We start from the raw sequence: 20832 nt of genomic DNA on the forward strand, positions 1-20832 counted from the left end.
TGATTTTAATAATGACTTTGTAATGATCTGAATACTACTGAAGGAGAAACACTGTTTATTGTAATGAGACTACTTATAATGCCCATGATTATTAATGCTATGACTGTAATTAACTGATTTTTAATAATGACTTCGTAATGATCTGAATAATACTGAATGATGAACGATGTTTTATTCTATTCAATACTTGCTGGCCACTGAGTGCCAATAATTAATGTCACTCGATGAATTGTTATTAATTATGCCATTAATTAGCTCTTGTTTTCAATGTTCATACTTTGTAATTGGAAATGAATGTGACTGTTTAATAATGCTTTGTAGTTAGGAAAAGGTTAATGATTATTACTATTGAAATGACAAATGATTAATTAACTGACACATAATTAATTAACTATGCTATACTTTGTAACTGGAAAAGAATATGATTCTTACTATATTGAAATGACAAATGATGCTATGCTTTGTAATTAGAAGGCTAATGAATCTTAATTACTGTTTAATAATGCTTTGTAATTAGGAGAAGGCTAATAATTCTTACTATATTGGAATGACAAATAATTAATTAACGATGCCATAGTTTGTAACTGGAAAGGAATGTGACTGTTTAATAATGCTTTGTAATTAGGAAAAGGCTAATGATTAATACTATTGGAATGACAAATGATTAATTAACCATGCTATACTTTGTAACTAGGAAAAGAAGGTTACTGATTCTATGTACAACAATTAATGAACATTTTTCTGTAATACTACATACTTGGTACAGAAATGTTCAATAACTGGGCTATGAATGCCACAAACTATCAATGAAGACTGTAATTGTCAATATTATGTGACATAATGTCCTTCTCCTCATAAGCTAACTACCCTGAATTACTGCAATGTCCATTTGTCCTGTTTATCCCAGTGATCATGGAGTACTATCTTTGGTTTTGCACTAATTCTACATTGGTGTGCCTTGTAAGAGCGTGGTGTTGACATGACATGCTGTCCACCACCGTGAGCGATGAAGACATTATTATGGTCCCACTGTTTGGTGTACCTAGTGTGCTGCCAAAATGAAAACATGGAACATTACTACGACAGTTCAGTGTCTTGGCTACACTGATAAAATCTGATGGGAAAAGAACTTCAAGTTGTGTCACTTGGTGTTGTACTTCTGTGGAAAGATATGGACTTTCAGAACAGCTGTGTGCAATCTAAAGTGCTACAACCATGATGCAATCCTTCCCTTTCCTATCCTAATTCTTGTCACATAGTGAAAATCATTTTTTAGTTAACATCATTTATGTTCGTGGGTTATACATTTTTTTTCGATTCGCTGAACTCCAGTGCGAGTACACTTATGTCACTGGTCGACATGATTTTTTTTTGCCATTATGTTTATTTGTTGTGAAAATGCTAAAGACATTTTTTCAGTGCGTGTGCACTTTCGACATGATTTTTTGCCATTATGTTTATTTATTGCGAAAATGCTAAAGACATTTTTTTCGATTTGTTCTGAAGTACAGTATATGTACACTCTTGTCTTTTATATTGTATATACATTTTTTATTTTAATAATATGTTCTGAATTACAGTGCATGTGCACTTATGATAGGTGTTAATATGTTTTCTACTGAACTTCAGTGCATGTGCACTTTTCTCATTTTTCAATATGATTTGTACTATTTTGTATATTCAATACTTCAATGCGTATGCACTTATGTCATTTGTTACTCATTGTATATACGTTTCATCATTTACTGATATGTTCTCAACTGCAGTGCATCTGCACTCATGTCACTTGTCAACATAATATTTTTTGCCAGTCTGTTTATTTGTTCTGAATATGCCAAAGAATTTTTTCAGTGCGTGTGCACTTTGTTATCTGTCAAATAATTTGTATATACTTTTTTCTGATTTGTTACTATGTTTTGTACTCACATTTTGTCTTTGTCTTATATGTTTTGTACTTAGTGCGTGTGCACAACATCTAATTCATGTACTACATCTAAATATTCTGTAAATTGTAGAAGTTTATTAATTAGAAAAAAATTTTGCCACGATTGGCAAGTCCAAATGACTCACCATCGCTGCCAAATTTTTGCCCCCCCAGTGGAGGGTTATGAAACACGTATGTAACGCAGCAGCAATGGCGAGGCATTGCAGCGTCTCTGACCAGAGAGCCTGCGTTTGACCGCGCGAGTGTTGCGAGCGGTTCTCAGTCTGTAGCTCGATTTAGTTACGAGCAGTCGGTCAGTAGTAGTCGTGCAGTGCAGTTCACTACTAGTCGTCATGTAGTGCAGTACGCTAATAGTCGTCATGCAGAGCGGTCGGTCAGTAGTAGCAGCCCAGTGCGGTTGTGTGATGTAGGCGGTCGGCAACACTGGTCAAGATGCTGAATGAGGTATACTGTTAATTAATATAATCATTAGATAATGTAAAAATTTATTTATTGTAATTATTCTCCAACAAATGCCCCAATAATAATTTTTATTTCAAAAGCATTTTTTCAAAAATTTAATTTTTATTGAACTAAAGATTTCGTTGCACTTCCCATTTCACTCCACTTTTTTTAAAGAAAAATTTCAGTAAAATCACAAAAAAAAGGAATATTATTATTTGCAATGCAGTTCCTCCAAGCCGTGCGCACGAAAAAGAGCAGAAATTTGACATCCAGTTATTCTGAGGTAAGACTTTAATTCTGATTGTTTTACACAGGGCCAAAGATCGATGTTTCGGTTTAATTGAATTTTCTTATCACTGAATGGACTTTAATTTTTGTGAAGAACTTATATTTGAGTCAGATTGCTAATTTTTGTTTAATTGTCATTATCAGTAGATTTCATTGTGGCAGGTTACGCTTAGCGCAATGTCCATTACCATTTCGATTAAGTATTGTCATTGTCTTTTCCTTTTAAATTTCGGTGGGGAGGTTACACCGCTACAGAGACAGTCTCATATACAAAATTTCACGGGTCGAGAATTTGCGTTGCAAGTGTGTAGAAACAAAATCCTATAAATATAACAGTGTCCAAAAAAATTTTCGCCGGCATTGTGATACATTGACGCATTTACACACACATTTCATAACTCTTAAAGTACGATTCTCGGTTTCCAACATCCTTTTTCAAAAGTCAAGAGTCCCTAACCACTATTCATTACTCCTTACCTTATTCGTCGACACTTCTTCAATATTGCATCATAACAGATAAGTAGCATAATCAAATAACTCATATAGCATGAGTCTATTAATCATAAACATACCTCAGCAGCATAATACACATCGTCGTCGTAATAATAACATCATAACACCTCAGTCAAATCTCAAAATCGTCGTAGCTTCCTCCAATAATTTCAAAATCTAAAAAAAATTCTCTGCTCATTTAAATAGCGTCATCTACCTCAAACGTACTTTAAAATCATTCTCCCTTACCAAATACATCATTCAAAGCTCTCATAGTATCACAATGGTTCCGAAAAAATATGAGCATTTCACAAAGTACAGACAAAATACAATTTCGTAAGTGTGAAGTTATCCAACGGTATAATTACGTAAACATCTGTCACTGATGTAGTAAAGAAACAGTTTGTCTCTCTCAGTTAAATGATCAGATAGCTGTGTAATTTGTGTGTTAGAGAAATATGGTACCGATGTGTAAAGTTGTATAAGCAAATACCATATTAGCTAGGGTTCCTTGTGGTTGCCACACACATGGTACACAAAGTAGGCGTATACCCCCCTGAGGATTATTGTAATTGTACCCTCAGGTATTACAGATTACAGCAATGAAATGAAATGTATCACTGAAAACCTTTGTATCATTGTACTTCAAATATCTTTAAAAAATAAATGTTTTAAGTACAAAATTAATCACTCAAATACATGTCCTGTAGCGCTAAATGTGCGTCTTGCTGTAAGATAATCTCTGGGAAGTGTCGTAGTTATTGTCCTCCGAAAGCTAAGTTCTGCAGAAGTCAATGTACTTACCTCATGATAAACAAAGTGAAATGCTTTGCGTATAGATATCATACTTATTACGCTTATTGCCGTGATGAAGAAAGTACTGTGCTGTAACGTATTGTTGTGCTACAGAAAAGGCTGTTTCCTTGTAGCTATACCACAATAGTCACCACTAAAACATGTCTCACTTTATAGAAGAATTAAAAAAAACTGTGCAGATATAAAACAGATACACCGCAAAAGCAACATTGTAAATTGTCACGCATTAGCAGCGTCGTGATAAAATCGTGTAGCTGTCACATAAACTAACCACTGTGTCATCTGGCATTTCACAGAAAGCACCTCAAATCCAGGATCCACTCTCAAGCAAACCAAAATGTTGCATGAAAATTTCAGTAGCAGTGCTGGTATGTTCTAAGTATGTGAGCCTTATAGTCGTTACATAATCGTGCAACTAACAAGCAAGAATGTACACACACAATAACACTGTGTCTCCTGTTCACAATAACAATGCATTCGTAATTTCTGTTTAAATAAGTTCTCTTGGTTCTTGGCTGGATATTTAACTTCAAACATTGTTGCATGGTAACAGTTTCTAAAGCATACTAGTAACGTGAAGTGAAACGTTTTATGGCAAAGACAAAGTTAAAAGGCAGATTATTTTTCAATAAACGGTTTTACATGTGAAATGTGGTGTAAACCTTTACTCTTCCTAGTACTCAGAGTTTGAACTTGAATGCAATTGTCATATGGTATTCGTCGGTAAAGAATACTGGAATTTTTTTCTCAAGGTTAGCGCCTATGTTGTTTTTCTCTGAGCCAGCCGGCGCACGCGGCTGCCTGCGGTGCGAGTCATTGTCTGTTCCTTTGTTGGCGCGCGTCGTTATTGGGATTAGGAGACCTAGCTTCTACAAATTCACTTTGACGGGAAGGTCCTGCCCTGTTTGAAGCTCGCCAGTTCTGATGGAATTCAGGTCTGTCGTTTTGTCGGTAGTTTACACAGTTTCTTTCTTGTCGGCCACGTGGTGGAGAATTTCTCCCTGAATCGTAACTGCGTGCTGAACTGTTGCGTCTGAAATTATTCTGCCTCCCTTGACAATAATAGTTCTGGTTACCATATTGTCTATTTCTATGGTTATCTCTGTCATATTCATTTCTACGGAAATGCGATCTTTCTCTGTAACTATTATTCTGCCAGCGGTTGTCATAAGGGTGGTGTCAGTTTTGGTCACGATTTGTGTTGTGAGAATAGGCTTGTCGTGTCCAGTTATTACTTCTGTCGTCACGGAATTGTGACGGATGTGAGCTGTAGTGATTGTTTTCCTGTTTTCGCATCCCGCGACTGTCTGTGTCAATTTCTAATTCTTGTAACAGTCCCTGAAAAGCTTCAATGTCGTCTTTGCAACGTCCTGCTAAAATAATATGTCTCAAATGTTCGGGCAGTTTGATTAAGCAAATGCGGATGAGTTCTGAGGGGCTGTATAGGTTTGACAGGTACTGATTCTTGTGCAACATGTCTTCAAAATATTTGACAAGACTGGAAAATTCAGATTGTTCGTAAAGTTTCATCATTATGATGTTATGTTTTACGCGGTCTTGTGTGGCTTGAGACCAATATGCTGAGAGGAAGGCATGGTAAAATTCTCCTTCACTGTGGCAATCGTTAATGACCGATCGCATTCTTACAGCTGGTTCATTCTCTAAGTAGCCACACATAAATTCTAACCTGTGCTCCAATGACCAGTTGGGAGGGAAACAATGAGAGAATTGATGGAGCCACGCTTGTGGATGAATGTCGTTGGCAGAATTCTTAAACGTTTTGAATTTACGTGTAGTAATGAACAGCTTATAGTCAAAATCATCGTGTCGGCGAGTAGCATATCGGTCATTGTTACGTCGTGTCGGCGGTTCCATCTCAAAATTCGGTGTACCTTGCCAATTTCTTTCATAATTACCGAAATGCCCTGTGTTATTATTTTGTGGCTTTTGCGTATTTCTAAGTTCCTCTTCCCGTGTTGGAGCGCGAGTGTCCTCTGAAATACGTAATTCTTGTATTACCTGTGTCAGCTGTTCTTGTACTTCCCGGATTTCTCTTTGGTGTTGCGTATTAATTTGATTCAGATTTTGTTTCAGTTTCCTAATTTGTTCGCACTCTTCTGTGTCATTAAAGACTACCGGTTTTGTGTCATTCAGATTATCATCTACCTTTGTTGATAAGTTAGTGACCTGATCCGAAAGTTCGGCTACTTTCTCTGATAATGAACTAATTTCCTCCATGTGTCTTTCTGAACCAATTTTCAGAGTATCTACTGTGTCCCTTAAGTTTTCCTGAGTTTTTGCAAGTTGCGTAACCGAATCGGTAGATGCAACTGAGTCCATTTTAGTTTGCAAGGTCTCATGATTTTCATGAACAATAGTTTGCAGTTCTTTTATGGCTGCTTCGTGATTCTGTAATGCATTTTCATGCGCGAAAAAATAGGCTGAAAATGCTCACAAATTTGTGTTTTTACGTCATTACACACTTTTTGACATTTCGATTCAATGTTATGTAACTCAGTAGTTAAATCTTCACGTGTTTGTTCAAGTGTGGTGTCTAGCTTCTGAAGATTTTTTTCCATTGTGTCTAACTGTTGCAGCTTTTGCTGTGTTTGTCTCTGATTTTGTTCCATTGTGTCTAACTTTTTAAGATTTTGTTCCACTGAGTCTACCTTTTTAAGATTTTGTTCCACTGTGTCTAACTGTTGCTGTGTTTGTCTCTGATTTTGTTCCATTTGTTGCATTAGTTGTAATAACAATGCATTAGTGTCTGGAATCTGTTCCTCTACTCTTTTCGGCAGTGCATTTGCACCGGCAACATTCACATTTTGACAAGCTGAAAATGTGTCTTGACTTATTTGAGAAAACGGTGAGGACGCAAAACCTGAATCTACAGTATTTGCAAAATTGTGTCTTGTCATTTCGGATTCCTGAGGCGAGCTGTTGCCGACCGATCGATCGATAATGCTTTCCTGTTCACTACCTGTTTCACTGTCTACACCATTATTTGACGCCCGCTCCATTTCCCTGTGCACAGTTACCAAATTACTACTTTGAACATTAGTAAATTCATTACTCGGCGGCGCTGATAAGCTACGCTCGTCGTCACTATTATTTCTCAATTTAGTTTGGAGCCTAGTGTTACGTTTTTCACACGCCATTATTGTCACAATATTTCACACGATAACACAGAAAATCACAATTTGAATAGCAAAAATAAGAGAACACATTAATATAGCACTGAAAATAATATCTACACTCCTGGAAATGGGAAAAAGAACACATTGACACCGGTGTGTCAGACCCACCATACTTGCTCCGGACACTGCGAGAGGGCTGTACAAGCAATGATCACACGCACGGCACAGCGGACACACCAGGAACCGCGGTGTTGGCCGTCGAATGGCGCTAGCTGCGCAGCATTTGTGCACCGCCGCCGTCAGTGTCAGCCAGTTTGCCGTGGCATACGGAGCTCCATCGCAGTCTTTAACACTGGTAGCATGCCGCGACAGCGTGGACGTGAACCGTATGTGCAGTTGACGGACTTTGAGCGAGGGCGTACAGTGGGCATGCAGGAGCCTGGGTGGACGTACCGCGGAATTGCTCAACACGTGGGGCGTGAGGTCTCCACAGTACATCGATGTTGTCGCCAGAGGCACACAGGGCCAACACCCGGCATCATGGTGTGGGGAGCGAACTCCTACACTGGCCGTACACCACTGGTGATCGTCGAGGGGACACTGAATAGTGCACGGTACATCCAAACCGTCATCGAACCCATCGTTCTACCATTCCTAGACCGGCAAGGGAACTTGCTGTTCCAACAGGACAATGCACGTCCGCATGTATCCCGTGCCACCCAACGTGCTCTAGAAGGTGTAAGTCAACTACCCTGGCCAGCAAGATCTCCGGATCTGTCCCCCATTGAGCATGTTTGGGACTGGATGAAGCGTCGTCTCACGCGGTCTGCACGTCCAGCACGAACGCTGGTCCAACTGAGGCGCCAGGTGGAAATGGCATGGCAAGCCGTTCCACAGGACTACATCCAGCATCTCTACGATCGTCTCCATGGGAGAATAGCAGCCTGCATTGCTGAGAAAAGGTGGATATACACTGTACTAGTGCCGACATTGTGCATGCTCTGTTGCCTGTGTCTATGTGCCTGTGGTTCTGTCAGTGTGATCATGTGATGTATCTGACCCCAGGAATGTGTCAATAAAGTTTCCCCTTCCTGGGACAATGAATTCACGGTGTTCTTATTTCAATTTCCAGGAGTGTAGTTAATTGCAGCTGCGAAATACTTGGTGCAAATCTACATGCATGCCACAACTGTTTTACAGTACAACAATGAAAGACTGCAACTACAAAGGAGATTCTCTCTACAATTACGCGCTAGCAATAAACAAAAGCTACACTAAATACACAAACTACAAGAAAAAATCAGAAGATTCCAGTGAGGTATCCTGGCAGGGTCGCCATATGAAACGTCCCCTTTGAACAATTTATACAAGACTGTGCTTAAACTGACACACAATATTTTGTTAGCGCAACGCAATCTGACTTTCAAAATTTCCTACAAAAGAATGGCCCTGACTAACATTAAACTAGGTATACCTTTCACAAATCACTTACCTCACAAAAATCTTCGCTGCTCAAGCTACTGCAATACAGCGAGCGCCACTACTGCCAGCTAAATAAAAGATTCAAACTATGGATGGCACTAACTACTGATAGGGATAGTTAGCAAATGAAAGATATTAGTAGAGAACAAACAATGTATTTACCTTGATATCATCATATATAAATATAGCAGTTCATGACAAATTACAAACCTCCGCCATCTCTCTGCCCACATCCACCACTGCTGGCGGCTCAACTCCAACTGCGCAACGCTACGCGCTGTTCACAGCCAGCTGCCCAACACTACAATGGCAGACAACAATGCAAACTAGACACAGACTGCACACAGCACAGCCAGTGATTTTCATACAGAGGTGGCGTTACCAATAAAAAAACCTAAAGAGCCTACTTACAAACTCATGCAAAAACAACTAATGAAAATTCATTAAAAGCTTCTTTCTTGGTTAGTTATCGAGTGGCAAAAACACGCAAAGCTCATGCCGTTGCAGAAAATCTCATAAAGCCGTTTGTTAATGATATTGTTTCTTACATGCTAGACGAAAAGGCAGTAAAGCTTGTATCTTCAGTGCCATTATCAAACAATACTGTCAAGAGACGCATTGTTGACATGTCAAATGATGTGAAAGACACTCTTGTTTCTCGCATCCAACACAATTCATTTTCTCTGTAGCTAGATGAATCCACTGATGTTGCAGGATTAGCGATTTTATTGGCTTTTGTCCGTTATGAAGATTCTGGATGTTTTGAGGACCTCATACTGTGTAGACCACTACCTGACAACACAACAGGTGCTGAAATATTCCGTCTATTGGATGATTTTTTAAGGACCAACGAAGTTTCATGGTCTAAATTGCATAGATGATGCAAAAGCTATGACGGGTCCTACAGTCGGAGGAATAACGAAAATAAAAGAATTGCAGCAGTAGTCATTGTGCTCCCCACAGATACGCTTTAGCTACGAAACAAATGCCTGTTTCGTTCAAGGAAGTTTTAGACGAATCCATTCGAATCATTAACTACATAAAATCAAGACCGGTGAAGTCAAGACGCTTCACAATACTGTGTGAAGATATAGGAAGCCTCCATCGTTCCCTGCTTTTCCACACAGAAGGGAGGTGGCTCTCATGTGGGAATGCACTCTCCCGGTTGTACGAATTAAGATTGGAAGTCTTAGCTTTACGTTTGGAGCATAACTCCAAATTAGCAGACCTTATTAATGACGAAAATTGGCAATTTATACTTGCCTGTTTGTCAGATATTTTCTCCAAATGAATATTTCAGTCCAAGGGCAAAGTGAAACAAAGGTCACTGCTCTCGACGAAGTTCGAGCATTCAAGACGAAAATCAGTTTTTGGGCAGAGAGTGTCGAGGAGTGGGAGGTCGAGCGTTTTCCTCTTCTCAAGGAGTTTTTGAAAAACAAAACATTGTTGCTTGGGAAGAATTTGTTTCATCAAATCCTGGAACATCTCCGAAGCTTGATGTCATTGTTGGAGCCTTATTTCCCAACAGCTGAAGATGAGAAGCTGCAGGAATACGAATGGGGTCAACCCATTCACTGTATCCAAAAAGCCGAACATTCTATCATCAAATGGATATGAGTTGTTGACAGAAATTGCCACAGACCCTACCTTGAAATCAAGTTTTGACATTGATGGTTACTCAAACTTTCAGATCCGTTTGGGGAACAAGAAATATTACCCCCTTGTTGAAAAGGCAAAACGTGTACTTCTTCCGTGTGCCACAACATACATGTGTGAATCTGGATTCTCGATCTATGCTGCCCACAAAACTAAGTACCGAAGCTGTCTAGATGTGGAACCAGACATCTGTCTCCAGTCGTCAAGAATTGAACCCACCTTTTCAAAATTGTGTCAGCAGAAGCACCATCAACCATCACATTAGGATTCCATTATTACTCCTAAAGCCTCATCCATAGTAAAGAAGAAAGCATTTTTCTTCGCAGATGCTCAGTGAACGTACCTGAACTATGTAGGAATTTTGTTTCTGTCTTCTATCATTTACAAAATAATTATTAATTGAATTCTGTTGGCATTGATATTTTTGTTACGAAAATTAAAATGATCTGTAAAGCTAATTTCTTTTCTTTGTAATATATTCCGTCCTCTCAGTTAAAAATATGGCCTGCCTATACTTCAATTACAATTACTTGCTATTACTCTGACACTATATTGTGGCAACTGGCTGCGAGCATAAAAGAATGATGACTTTTCACGTGCCACCTTTTAAAAGGTAAACCTCCTCTGCCAGAATTGTTTCCTTTGAGAAAAAAAAAAGTCTTGCGTTCTGTGAAATGCTTTGTCTTCTTATATAGAAACAAGAGAGTCTGTTTGTTTGTTTTCATAATTTGTTTACAGTAGAGGCTGACTGCCACGATGTAGTGTCCAAGTGGTAGTTGTCAGCTGTGGCTAAACTGTTGCCACGCTGCCTGCCAGCTGCCAGCTACCAACTGACAGTACACTGTTGCAATGGCACCTGCTAGCTGCTGGCTATGGACTGACAGCTGCCATTCAATAGACATAGTCGGGCTGAAAACTCAAGAGCGAGCAGCGCTTTTGGTGGGGGAAGTGGCCTTTCCCGGAAGATCCCTGCCACTGGCCTACAGGGCAACCCAAAATCAGTTGCCCGTTACCTATCTAGCAGTGTAGTTCGGCGTGCAATGACATACGTCGTTTCTGTTCGTGGGATCTTAGTTGCCAGTCTCAGTCAGTTGACTTTGTGTACTCATGGATAAACTTCAGTATCCGGATGTGATGGATAATCGCCCTGCATTGCAAGAAAATGTGCAGAATACGAAGGAGATATTTGCGCAGAGCGAGCGTTCGATCGTCTCTAATGTTATTACAGCTTGTGTTAAGGAGGCGACACAGAAAAAACTGTTGGCTAATATTACCAGTCCCAATCAAAGGGCAGCAGTATATGCAAACGTCAGCCTCGCCAAAATAGGACGCATAAGGAAGGAACGCGAAAACAAGCCGCATGGCGCATTATTTAGTAATAATTTAGGGAGGAAACTCATCGTTATAGACAGTTTCACAAAATCGGTCATTCAACAAACGATGGAGGACTTTTACATAAACCAAAAAATAATGCCCACATTACGGAAATTACTCACTGGCGTGAAACAAAAAATACATTTTCGTTGCAGAAAGATGTTTTACACAAGATATTGCGTGAAATGGGATTTACCTGGTAATGCTTTTCAGACATGTTTACGAAGACAGTGACAAAAAAAAAAAAAAAAAAAAAAAAACAGTGCGAATCGAACTAATACAACACACGTAATTATAAATTTCTCGTTACTTTTTAAACACTCTTCATGTTGAAAGAATTGTTAAGTTTTAATGCAGCCCTTCTACCTTTTAGTAGAAACACAAAGTAAGAACAAGCCTTAAATTCTACAGACTGATTGCACTATATCTGGTTCGTCTTACGAATAGAGGAACATACATTCATATGAATAGGCATTCGGTTCTATGTTTGTAGTAGAATCCTGACTTCCGTTCTTACGTTAATATTATTTACTCTATAATGTTTTGTTTCGAAGAAGCTATCGTCTTCTGTTTTCCTTATACTCTTAACGCATTTGTCTAAAAACAAACGCAACCGGGACGTATCTGTACAAGGCGTCGTCACAGATTTAAAGCGCGCGCCGCGGCAGGGCCGGTACTACGTTGTGGAACAGCCGATAGAAGCGCCCTGTGACGTAGCAGGGTTGGCAGAGTGGGGACTCGCGCGCTCGCTCTTCAGTTTACCGACAGACTATACGCAAAGATGTAAAAATAACTAGACTTTCCGAGTTACATGGACAAGAAAATCGATTGTGGAACTGGAAAGCGGCTTTATAAAAGCAGATTTCCAGAATCGATTTTGAAGTGTTTACCTGACCAACCAAAAGCGGAACTGGGACATCGGCTTACGAAATCCGGTTTTCGAAACGCATGTAAACAGGATGAATGTATTCCCACACATTGCGCAACAGATGTCACAATAGTCCTTTTAAGGCAATTCCTTGACCTTTTTTCTTTCGTGATGTGTTTGTATCCCGAATCATGAGTCTGCCTCTTTTCTTCACAGCTGCGTGGAATAGCCGCACAGTCTGAGGCGCCTGCCGGAGGTTGGAGCCCTCCCTCGTGTGTGTGTGTGTGTGTGTGTGTTGTCCTTAGCGGAAGTTAAACTTAGGTTAATAGTGTGTAAGACTAGGGACTGATGACCTCAGCAGTTAAGTTGCATAGACTTTACATACATTTGAACATTTTTCTTCGGATTTCACAGAAAACCACACACACACACATGACTGTTATTAAATATGCATGCTCCTTACACAACAGTAGCCAAACAGTGGAAGTGAACAGACCACAGGCGGCAGCTTGTCAACAGTGAACAGTTTGGGCGTGACGTTGATTGCTCTTGGAGGAAGGCAACTCCAACGTGTGAAATGTCAATTACCAAGTAATTTTAATCAGGCTATAGTGTGTTGAACAAAGGGAGTAATTCCACTAGTAAGTGTCTGGATGCAGTGGGAATTCAAATTGGATCGTTAATTCCAAGTTGTTTTCATTTGTCTCTAAACAAAAGACTATTAATACATCGGGGGGGGGGGGGGGGGGGTTACTGGGAACATGGCACTTGCATTAACAAGCTTTTAGTTCCCATGGGTTTCGCTCTGAAATTTAAAGTTACTGTGCTCTTGAGTGACTAGGGGTCCACCATGGATTTTCGACTGAAGAAGGGGTCTGCCAGCTGGAAAGGTTGGGAAGCCCTGCTCTAAAATATAAATATAAAAAAATGAAATGAAATGATAATATAGCACCGTTGGCCGGGAGGTCCCATTCGGGGGAGTTCGGCTGCCCTATTGCAAGTCCTTTTTAGTTGACGCCACTTCGGTGACTTGCGAGTCAATGATAATGAAAATGATGATGGACACACAACACCCAGTCCCCTGCTGGGAATCGAACCCGGGCCCCCCTGCATGGTAGGCGGTAATGCTACCGCTACGTTACGGAGCGTAAAACATAAAGTTAGATAAACAAATAATTGTACCGAGCGAGGTGGCGCAGTGGTTAGCACATTCGAGTCCCACTCGGGAGGACGATGTTTCAAACCCACATCCGGCCATCGTGATTTAGGTTTTACATGATTTCCCTAAATCACTTCAGGTAACTGCCAGCATGATTCCTTTGAAAAGACACGGCCGATTTCCTTCCCCATCCTTCCCTCATCCGCTGAGAGTGATGACCTCGCTGTGTGGTCGCCTCCCCCAAATCAACCAGCCAACGAAATCACAACAACAGTGCGGCACTGTAATCGCCGGGTGCAGTCAGTGGAGACATGTGTGGGCTGATAAACTGGTGCATGTGTAGGGGCCTTAAACATGCGTACTGTGTCAAGGGCTCCACACAATGCACATACTGCAAGTTCGACAAGCATGCACGATCAAGTATTCGGTGCAAGTATGCTTGACCGCCTGTAGCGCAATTTTGCAAAGCATTAGGAAAGTTCAGACTGCTTGAAGGACGATGGGTTTCCAATGACGGAAATGTGCCAGGTCACTTCTGTAGCCGAGTGGCTATGCCCGAAACGGTAGCTCAGCGTGTTCGGTCAGAGGACTGCCTGCCTTCGGTAATAGTAACAGAAAGAAAACTGAGTGAAATTACAGTGGACTGAATTCGAAAGATGGCATTCAGCATCAGCACAGAACCATTGGCGACAAATCAACGAAGAAACAGATCGAAAGAAAGAGGCCGAGAAATAGTGGTTAGCGTCTGTGCCTCCTGTGTGAAGGGACCAGCGTTCGATTCCCGGTGTCTCTTGAAATCTATTCTGAGCTGGGGAGGTCTGGGGAGGAGGGTCCACTCAGCACGGTGAGGTGGCTGAGTGCAGAAGCAGCAGGACCCACCTGCCGGCAGTGTTAGGCTGGGGTGGACTGTTGGGTTGATGTCCGCACTGTAATGCACCTCTTTCTCCGGGAGACAAATATTAATTATTATCAGCAGTAGTATATTAAGCTACAAATTATCATTTGAAACCTGTGTGGTCTCCCTCGTGTGCCTAGCCGACCACAAGTCCCCGTCACGCTGTTCACTCTGACAACAGAGTACATACAGGGCTGAAGACATGGAGAAAGAAAGGTATCGCCACAATTTGAATTTAGAGTAATATAACTTTCTTACCTTTATTGGTCATTGTTGCACGCTCGTGGTCCAGTGACGAATCTCGCCATCCGCTGTTTGCTATATCAATTTGAGGTCCAGGGTGTGTATTCTGCTGCGTTAAGAACTGACTATTTAAACTTCCAACTTTTATTTTATAAATGCTGATCGTGACGATATTCAATAATTTTCAATGTAACAGCTTTTCCATTACATCATTTCGTTCCCTCTAGTCTTGACCTTCTCAAAGCAAGAGTATTACAAGACGTCTCAACACCAACTGCCCATTGTCTCTACACCCGCCAACAACCGGCTCCTGTTCACAGAGCTTACAAACTGTGCAGTACTGCCAACCTTCGTGGTATATCGATATTTTACACATCGCACGTATGCATATATGAAAACATAGTACGAAAAATGAAAAGTGTTTATAATATAGTTCTGTGGCAATACATCTCATGATGGTCCTCATATTAACAGTTATGTAACAAAATAATAATATGTTTATGCTTACGTAGTTAAAGTTCACTTGCTCCTTCAAGTTGATTGACGGCACCGCACACCTCGCCAGCCGGTGGTATCGGTAGTTTCAGTAGTCCGTTACATTACAACATGCCCTAAATTATAACCGATCCTCCCACCACCCTGTAGACAGCAGTCGGCCAGTGGTAACAGGCCTGAGGCCCAATCCCCGACTGGCGTTTACGTTTACTCAAGCATTAAGCACTGGATACACAGAGGTAAACAAACTGCCATTTTGACTCCCAATCTGAGGACAGTGTTGTATACTTCGCGTGGTGCAGGAAAGTGAATCAGCGAATTTCGCTTTATTTTATTGTTCCGCGACGCCAAATGGTGTTTCCTTGTGTGTATTACTCTCTTACAGTCTGGGTGATTGACGTAATGTTTATCAATTGCTCACCTATGTTCGAGAGTAACAGTTAAAAGCATTAGCCACTAGCGAGGGGTTAGTTAGTTAATTGCTTTTTCAGTCAGTTTGATATTGCCTTGACTATCTGACCCAATACTCTCTTTAATAACTTGCTAGACTGCTTTAGCTTTATTCCCAGATTTACGAAACAGTTTGTCATTTCAGAGCTTTTTTTTTTTTTTTAACTTTTAAAATAACCTCTGATAGATTTCTTTTAAAGCTTTTGAAACAGTCAGTAAAACTGCAAGTCCTACTTGTGCTGACATGCAATTTTTATGTCTGCTGTATTCCATTTTAACCTTTATTCCGTAACTGTTTACGAATGCGACTCTTACTTACCGTAAACTTAAGTGGGTGCATTATAAATAAACCAGAAAATACGCTACTGCTAACCCATTTTAACCGTGTTTGGTAAATATTTATAAGAGCAACGTATAGCGTACATGGAATGTAACTGAATGCATCATATTATAAATGATCGTCTAATCACCTACTTTAATTTAACATTCAAGCAACAGAAATTAAAAAACAACATCACCAATTCGATTAGACAAAGCAGTTAACATGCCTGCACTTCGTCTCTTCAAGTCAAACGTAAGTCAATTCATTTACTACGCTGTGATATTACCTGTGCAACGAATGTACGTGTTCTGTATATTTTAAATGAGGGCCTTCAGTGTGGGTTTCAAAATGGCGGATTGTTCAGCTTGTACTATATAGTGCTCCAGTGAGCATACCAGAGTTAGGCCTACCACTTCCTTATTCCATGAAAATATGAGAAAGACTGTGATCAGCTGACCAATAATTCCTGAAATACAAACACTGTGGTAACAGAACTTATGATGACGGAAACGTGATACTGAATTAATACACTTTGCATCCGAATAATGTTTATTAACACCTTAAGTGAAGTACAGTAAAAAATCGTGCTTATTACTTGCATTTTATTTGTATATTTCACCTGAGCTTCACACAGTTGCTAGTTATGTAGTAAAAGTCAACACATGAAATAAATAGATTACACTTAAGAATCATTGCATTGGCAGTAGTACTATCCGAAACATTTGTTCGATCACATGACCAGTAATGATGTAAGACATTTAATTAATTTAGGCTAGAGGGTGTCTCTCCTATGGGTTGTCAGACACATTTCCTTTGCTCTTTCGACAGAGGATTGCAATTTATTTTTTGCATTGTATAGCTGGAGTGTCCACAAACAAAAGACTACTCCTCAGGTCTTTCATGTGACGCCCAGTGATGACGGACATTGTCGATTTGTTTCTCGTTGTGAAGAAAATGATCTTTTAAAGCGCGGTTTTATGTGACACTTTGGACTGAGCGGTCCGAGATTAGCCCAATGCATTTATTTTGTCGATATGTATTAACAGGGTCATTTATTATTTATTTTATTTACTTATTTATTTCATTAATAGTACAGAGTAACCAACCACCTTGCAATGTAAGCTGAGTCGGATGCTTCTGAATCTAATAGCAAATACTTCTCATTGTTACAATCTTATTGGTATACAGTTGTTAATGCTTTTTTTAATAATGTAAAGAACTTAATACACACTACTGGCATTTAAAATTGCTACACCAAGAAGAAACGCAGATGATAAATTGGTATTCATTGGACAAATATACTAGAACTGACATGTGATTACATTTTCACGCAATTTGGGTGCATAGATCCTGAGAAATCAGTACCCAGAACAACCACTTCTGGCCGTAATAACGGCCTTGATACGGCTGGGTATTGAGTCAAACAGAGCTTGGATGGCGTGTACAGGTAGCTTCAACACGATACCACAGCTCATCAAGAGTAATGACTGACGTATTGTGACGAGCCAGTTGCTCGGCCACCATTGACCAGTCATTCTCAATTGATGGGAGATCTGAAGAATGTGCTGGAAAGGGCAGAAGTCGAACATTTTCTGTATCCAGAAACGCCTGTAACATGCGGTCGTGCATTATCCTGCTGAAATGTAGGGTTTCACAAGGATTGAATGAAGGGTAGACCCACAGGTCGTAACACATCTGAAATGTAACGTCCATTGTTCAAAGTGCCGTCAATGCGAACAAGAGGTGACCGAGACGTGTAACCGATGGCACCCCATACCATCACGCTGGGTGATACGTCATGACGAATACACGCTTCCAATGTGCGTTCACTGTGATCTCGCCAAAAATGGATGCGACCATTGTGATGCTGTAAATAGAACCTGGATTCATCCTAAAAAATTGACGTTTTGCCATTTGTGCACCCAGGTTCGTCGTCGAGTGCACCATCGCAGGCACTCCTGTCTGTGATGCAGCGTCAAGGGTAACCACAGCCATGGACACCCAGCTGATAGTCCATGCTGCTGCAAACATCATCGAACTGTTCGTGCAGATGGTTGTTGTCTTGAAAACGTTCTCATCTGTTGACTCAGGGATCGAGGCGTGGCTTCACGATTCATTACAGCCATACGGGTAAGATGCCTGTCATCTCGACTGCTAGTGATAAGAGGCCGCTGGGATCCAGCACGGTGTCCCGTATTACCCTTCTGAACCCATCGATTCCATATTCTGCTAACAGTCGTTGGATGTTGACCAATGCGAGCAGCGATGTCGCGATACGATAAACCGCAATCGCAATAGGCTACAATCCGACCTTTATCAAAGTTGGAAACGTGATGGTATGCATTTCTCCTCCTTACGCAAGGTATCACAACAACGTTTCACCAGGCAACACCGGTCAACTGCTGTTAGTGTATGAGAAATCGGTTGGAAACTTTCCTCATGTCAGCACATTGTAGGTGTCGCCACCAGTGCCAAGCTTGTGTGAATGCTCTGAAAAGATAATCATTAGCATATCACAGCATCTTCTTCCTGTCGGTTATATTTCGTGTCTGTAGCACGTCATCTTGGTGGTGTAGCAATTTTAATGGCCAGTAGTATGTAACGGTTTCTCTGAGGTTACAGCAAATTAAATGCTTAACAATTGTTAAAATGGTTCCATATAATTTGTTACTACCTAGTTGATGAGAATATAATTTGTATAATGCAAATGTCAAAGAAAAAAAAAAGGAAATGTAACACAATGAGCGTGGAAAATAATTTGTAGCATGTAGAGAGAGGTGATATGCTATATTTGGATGTGTAATACAGTCTACATAGCATCTTGGTTAATAATGGCCTATTTCTACCTATTTCAGATGAGGTCTCAGTACAACCTCGAGGTATTCTCATCTGAAATGGTCTGTGCTCCCCTCACCTTAACAGGGACAGTGAACCACGAACAAAAAGTCCTACTCCAGCAGTGACTGAGTTGCACTGCATGTTTGGCAGTACAGTGCACGCAAAACGTCATGGCCACTAGATGAGCTAGGCAAGTGAGGGGAGAGTGGCAGTGGAGGGGGGATCGCTCAGAGCGCTGTAGGGGAAATGCCGAGCTCTGAAGGGGAAAGTGCCGTTCTAGGTTGAAGTGTATGGTCAAATTTTTGTAAATATTAAGTGGTGTCCCTCCACGCCCACACTTGCATGGTAACCATTCAAAAAGATCGGTCACCTTTACTTTTGTTAGAATCTACAATGAATTCCGCCGAAAATGCAGCGATTTATTTCCGCTTGGCTTCTTAATCATTTGTAACTTTCAGAGAAGCCTCATGAGTGATGAATTTTGAGTAAAACCTACACATTTCTCTGGCTGCCACCTCAAAATTTGTTTCTTTTGCCAAAACACAGTGGACTTTACGCAGTCTCACCTCACTAATGTGTTTTGCAGGCACAACTGTGAGAGAACTCTGAAACAGTGGTATATTAAGTTTATTACATGGGGAACTGAGAGAAAGTAAAGTCAGTAGCTTATGAAGAAGCACATTCTCGGTGCAAAAAAAAAACCATGTTATTTCTTCATGTATGTTGTTCCAAAACACATCGCATTCCTCTTACCAGCTATCGATGGCCTTCAAAAATGTCATTGAAAAAGTCTGTGGTTAGTGGAACAACATGGTGGATAACAAGGTTTTGTGTAGTACCTATATGGTGAACAAAATATTCTTTCTGTGCTATCATTTGCCAAAATCTCATTTCGACATCTCAAACTGTTTGTGAAATACGATGAATGTTGTAGGTGTGGAGCCTTGTACCAAGGAAATGAGGGAGAGGATGTTATGGGTGGCCAGCATCCTCTTTCTACAACACAAATGCTCACGTAGATTAATGCGTTCTTTATTTCCATGAATTATAAGCTTTTATTTAACCGGAATAGAGACCACACTTTGTGGTACAAGCACTTCAGTCACTGTCCTCTGTTCTGGGGACGCAGTGCAGACCGCCGGTTCTGGCTTTAGCGTATTGTTCCGTCGTTGCATTTGGTTTATCGGACGTCAGGTAGCTTCAGCAAGATTATCATCAGTCACCAGTTGGACTGCCACTACTCTAAGTTACCATCTTGTGAAGTGAATGCAACTCTTGGCTGCCTATCTCTTCGCTCGCGAAAAGTGTTTGTTGCCAGACCTTCTCAGAGGTCGATTCCTGAAGCACCGTCTGTGGCTCCTTGGTTCTTGTAAGATATGTGTGTTCTAAAAAGAGGTCTAATGGCCAGTAGTTCAGTGTAACGCTCCTTCAGCCCATGCCTTCTGTGGGGATAATCTGCCTCAGTACCCTTGTGTTTTATTATTGTATTATTTATTAGAATACCTTGTAATGCCTACATTAATAGTTAATAGTTCTGGCCGCCTTTTGGAATAAATCTAGCAGTGTAGTGTTCAGTAGATGTTAAGAGTTGTGTTACAAAGTTTGCCATCATCTTATTTCACCCATCTGGTGATCACTTGCTTGTTATTAATTGACCTTTGCTATTGTATTTGCTGTTTTACAGGAGGTTTCTAAATTTTTTAATTTATTACCATTCTTGGCGTGTATGGCCTTCAGCCGTGATTGTGGTCATTTGCACTAAAATTCTAATTTGGTATTTGTATTTACGCAGTAAGCCTGTAAAACCTTATTTACTGCCATTCCTGGCGTCTGATGCCTTCTGCTGTGTTTGTGGCGACTTGCCTTTAATATTTCAGTGCCTGTAATTTGCAAGTTGAAGTGAGTTTTCAACAATTCTTTATTTATTT

At 40.5% G+C, this 20832-nt stretch overlaps 1 protein-coding gene across 1 annotated transcript in view; it reads left to right on the forward strand.

The window, feature by feature from the left end:
• Positions 1-20599, forward strand: part of LOC124719792 (trichohyalin-like) — a 114706-nt gene extending 94107 nt beyond the window's left edge. The window contains exon 6 of the mRNA XM_047244988.1: positions 20589-20599. Within this exon, the coding sequence (XP_047100944.1) occupies positions 20589-20599 (11 nt within the window). The remainder of the gene's footprint in view (positions 1-20588) is intronic.
• Positions 20600-20832: the final 233 nt, after the last annotated feature.

Source organism: Schistocerca piceifrons, chromosome 11 (genome assembly GCF_021461385.2).
Source record: "Schistocerca piceifrons isolate TAMUIC-IGC-003096 chromosome 11, iqSchPice1.1, whole genome shotgun sequence".
NCBI classification, from domain to species: Eukaryota; Metazoa; Arthropoda; class Insecta; order Orthoptera; family Acrididae; genus Schistocerca; species Schistocerca piceifrons.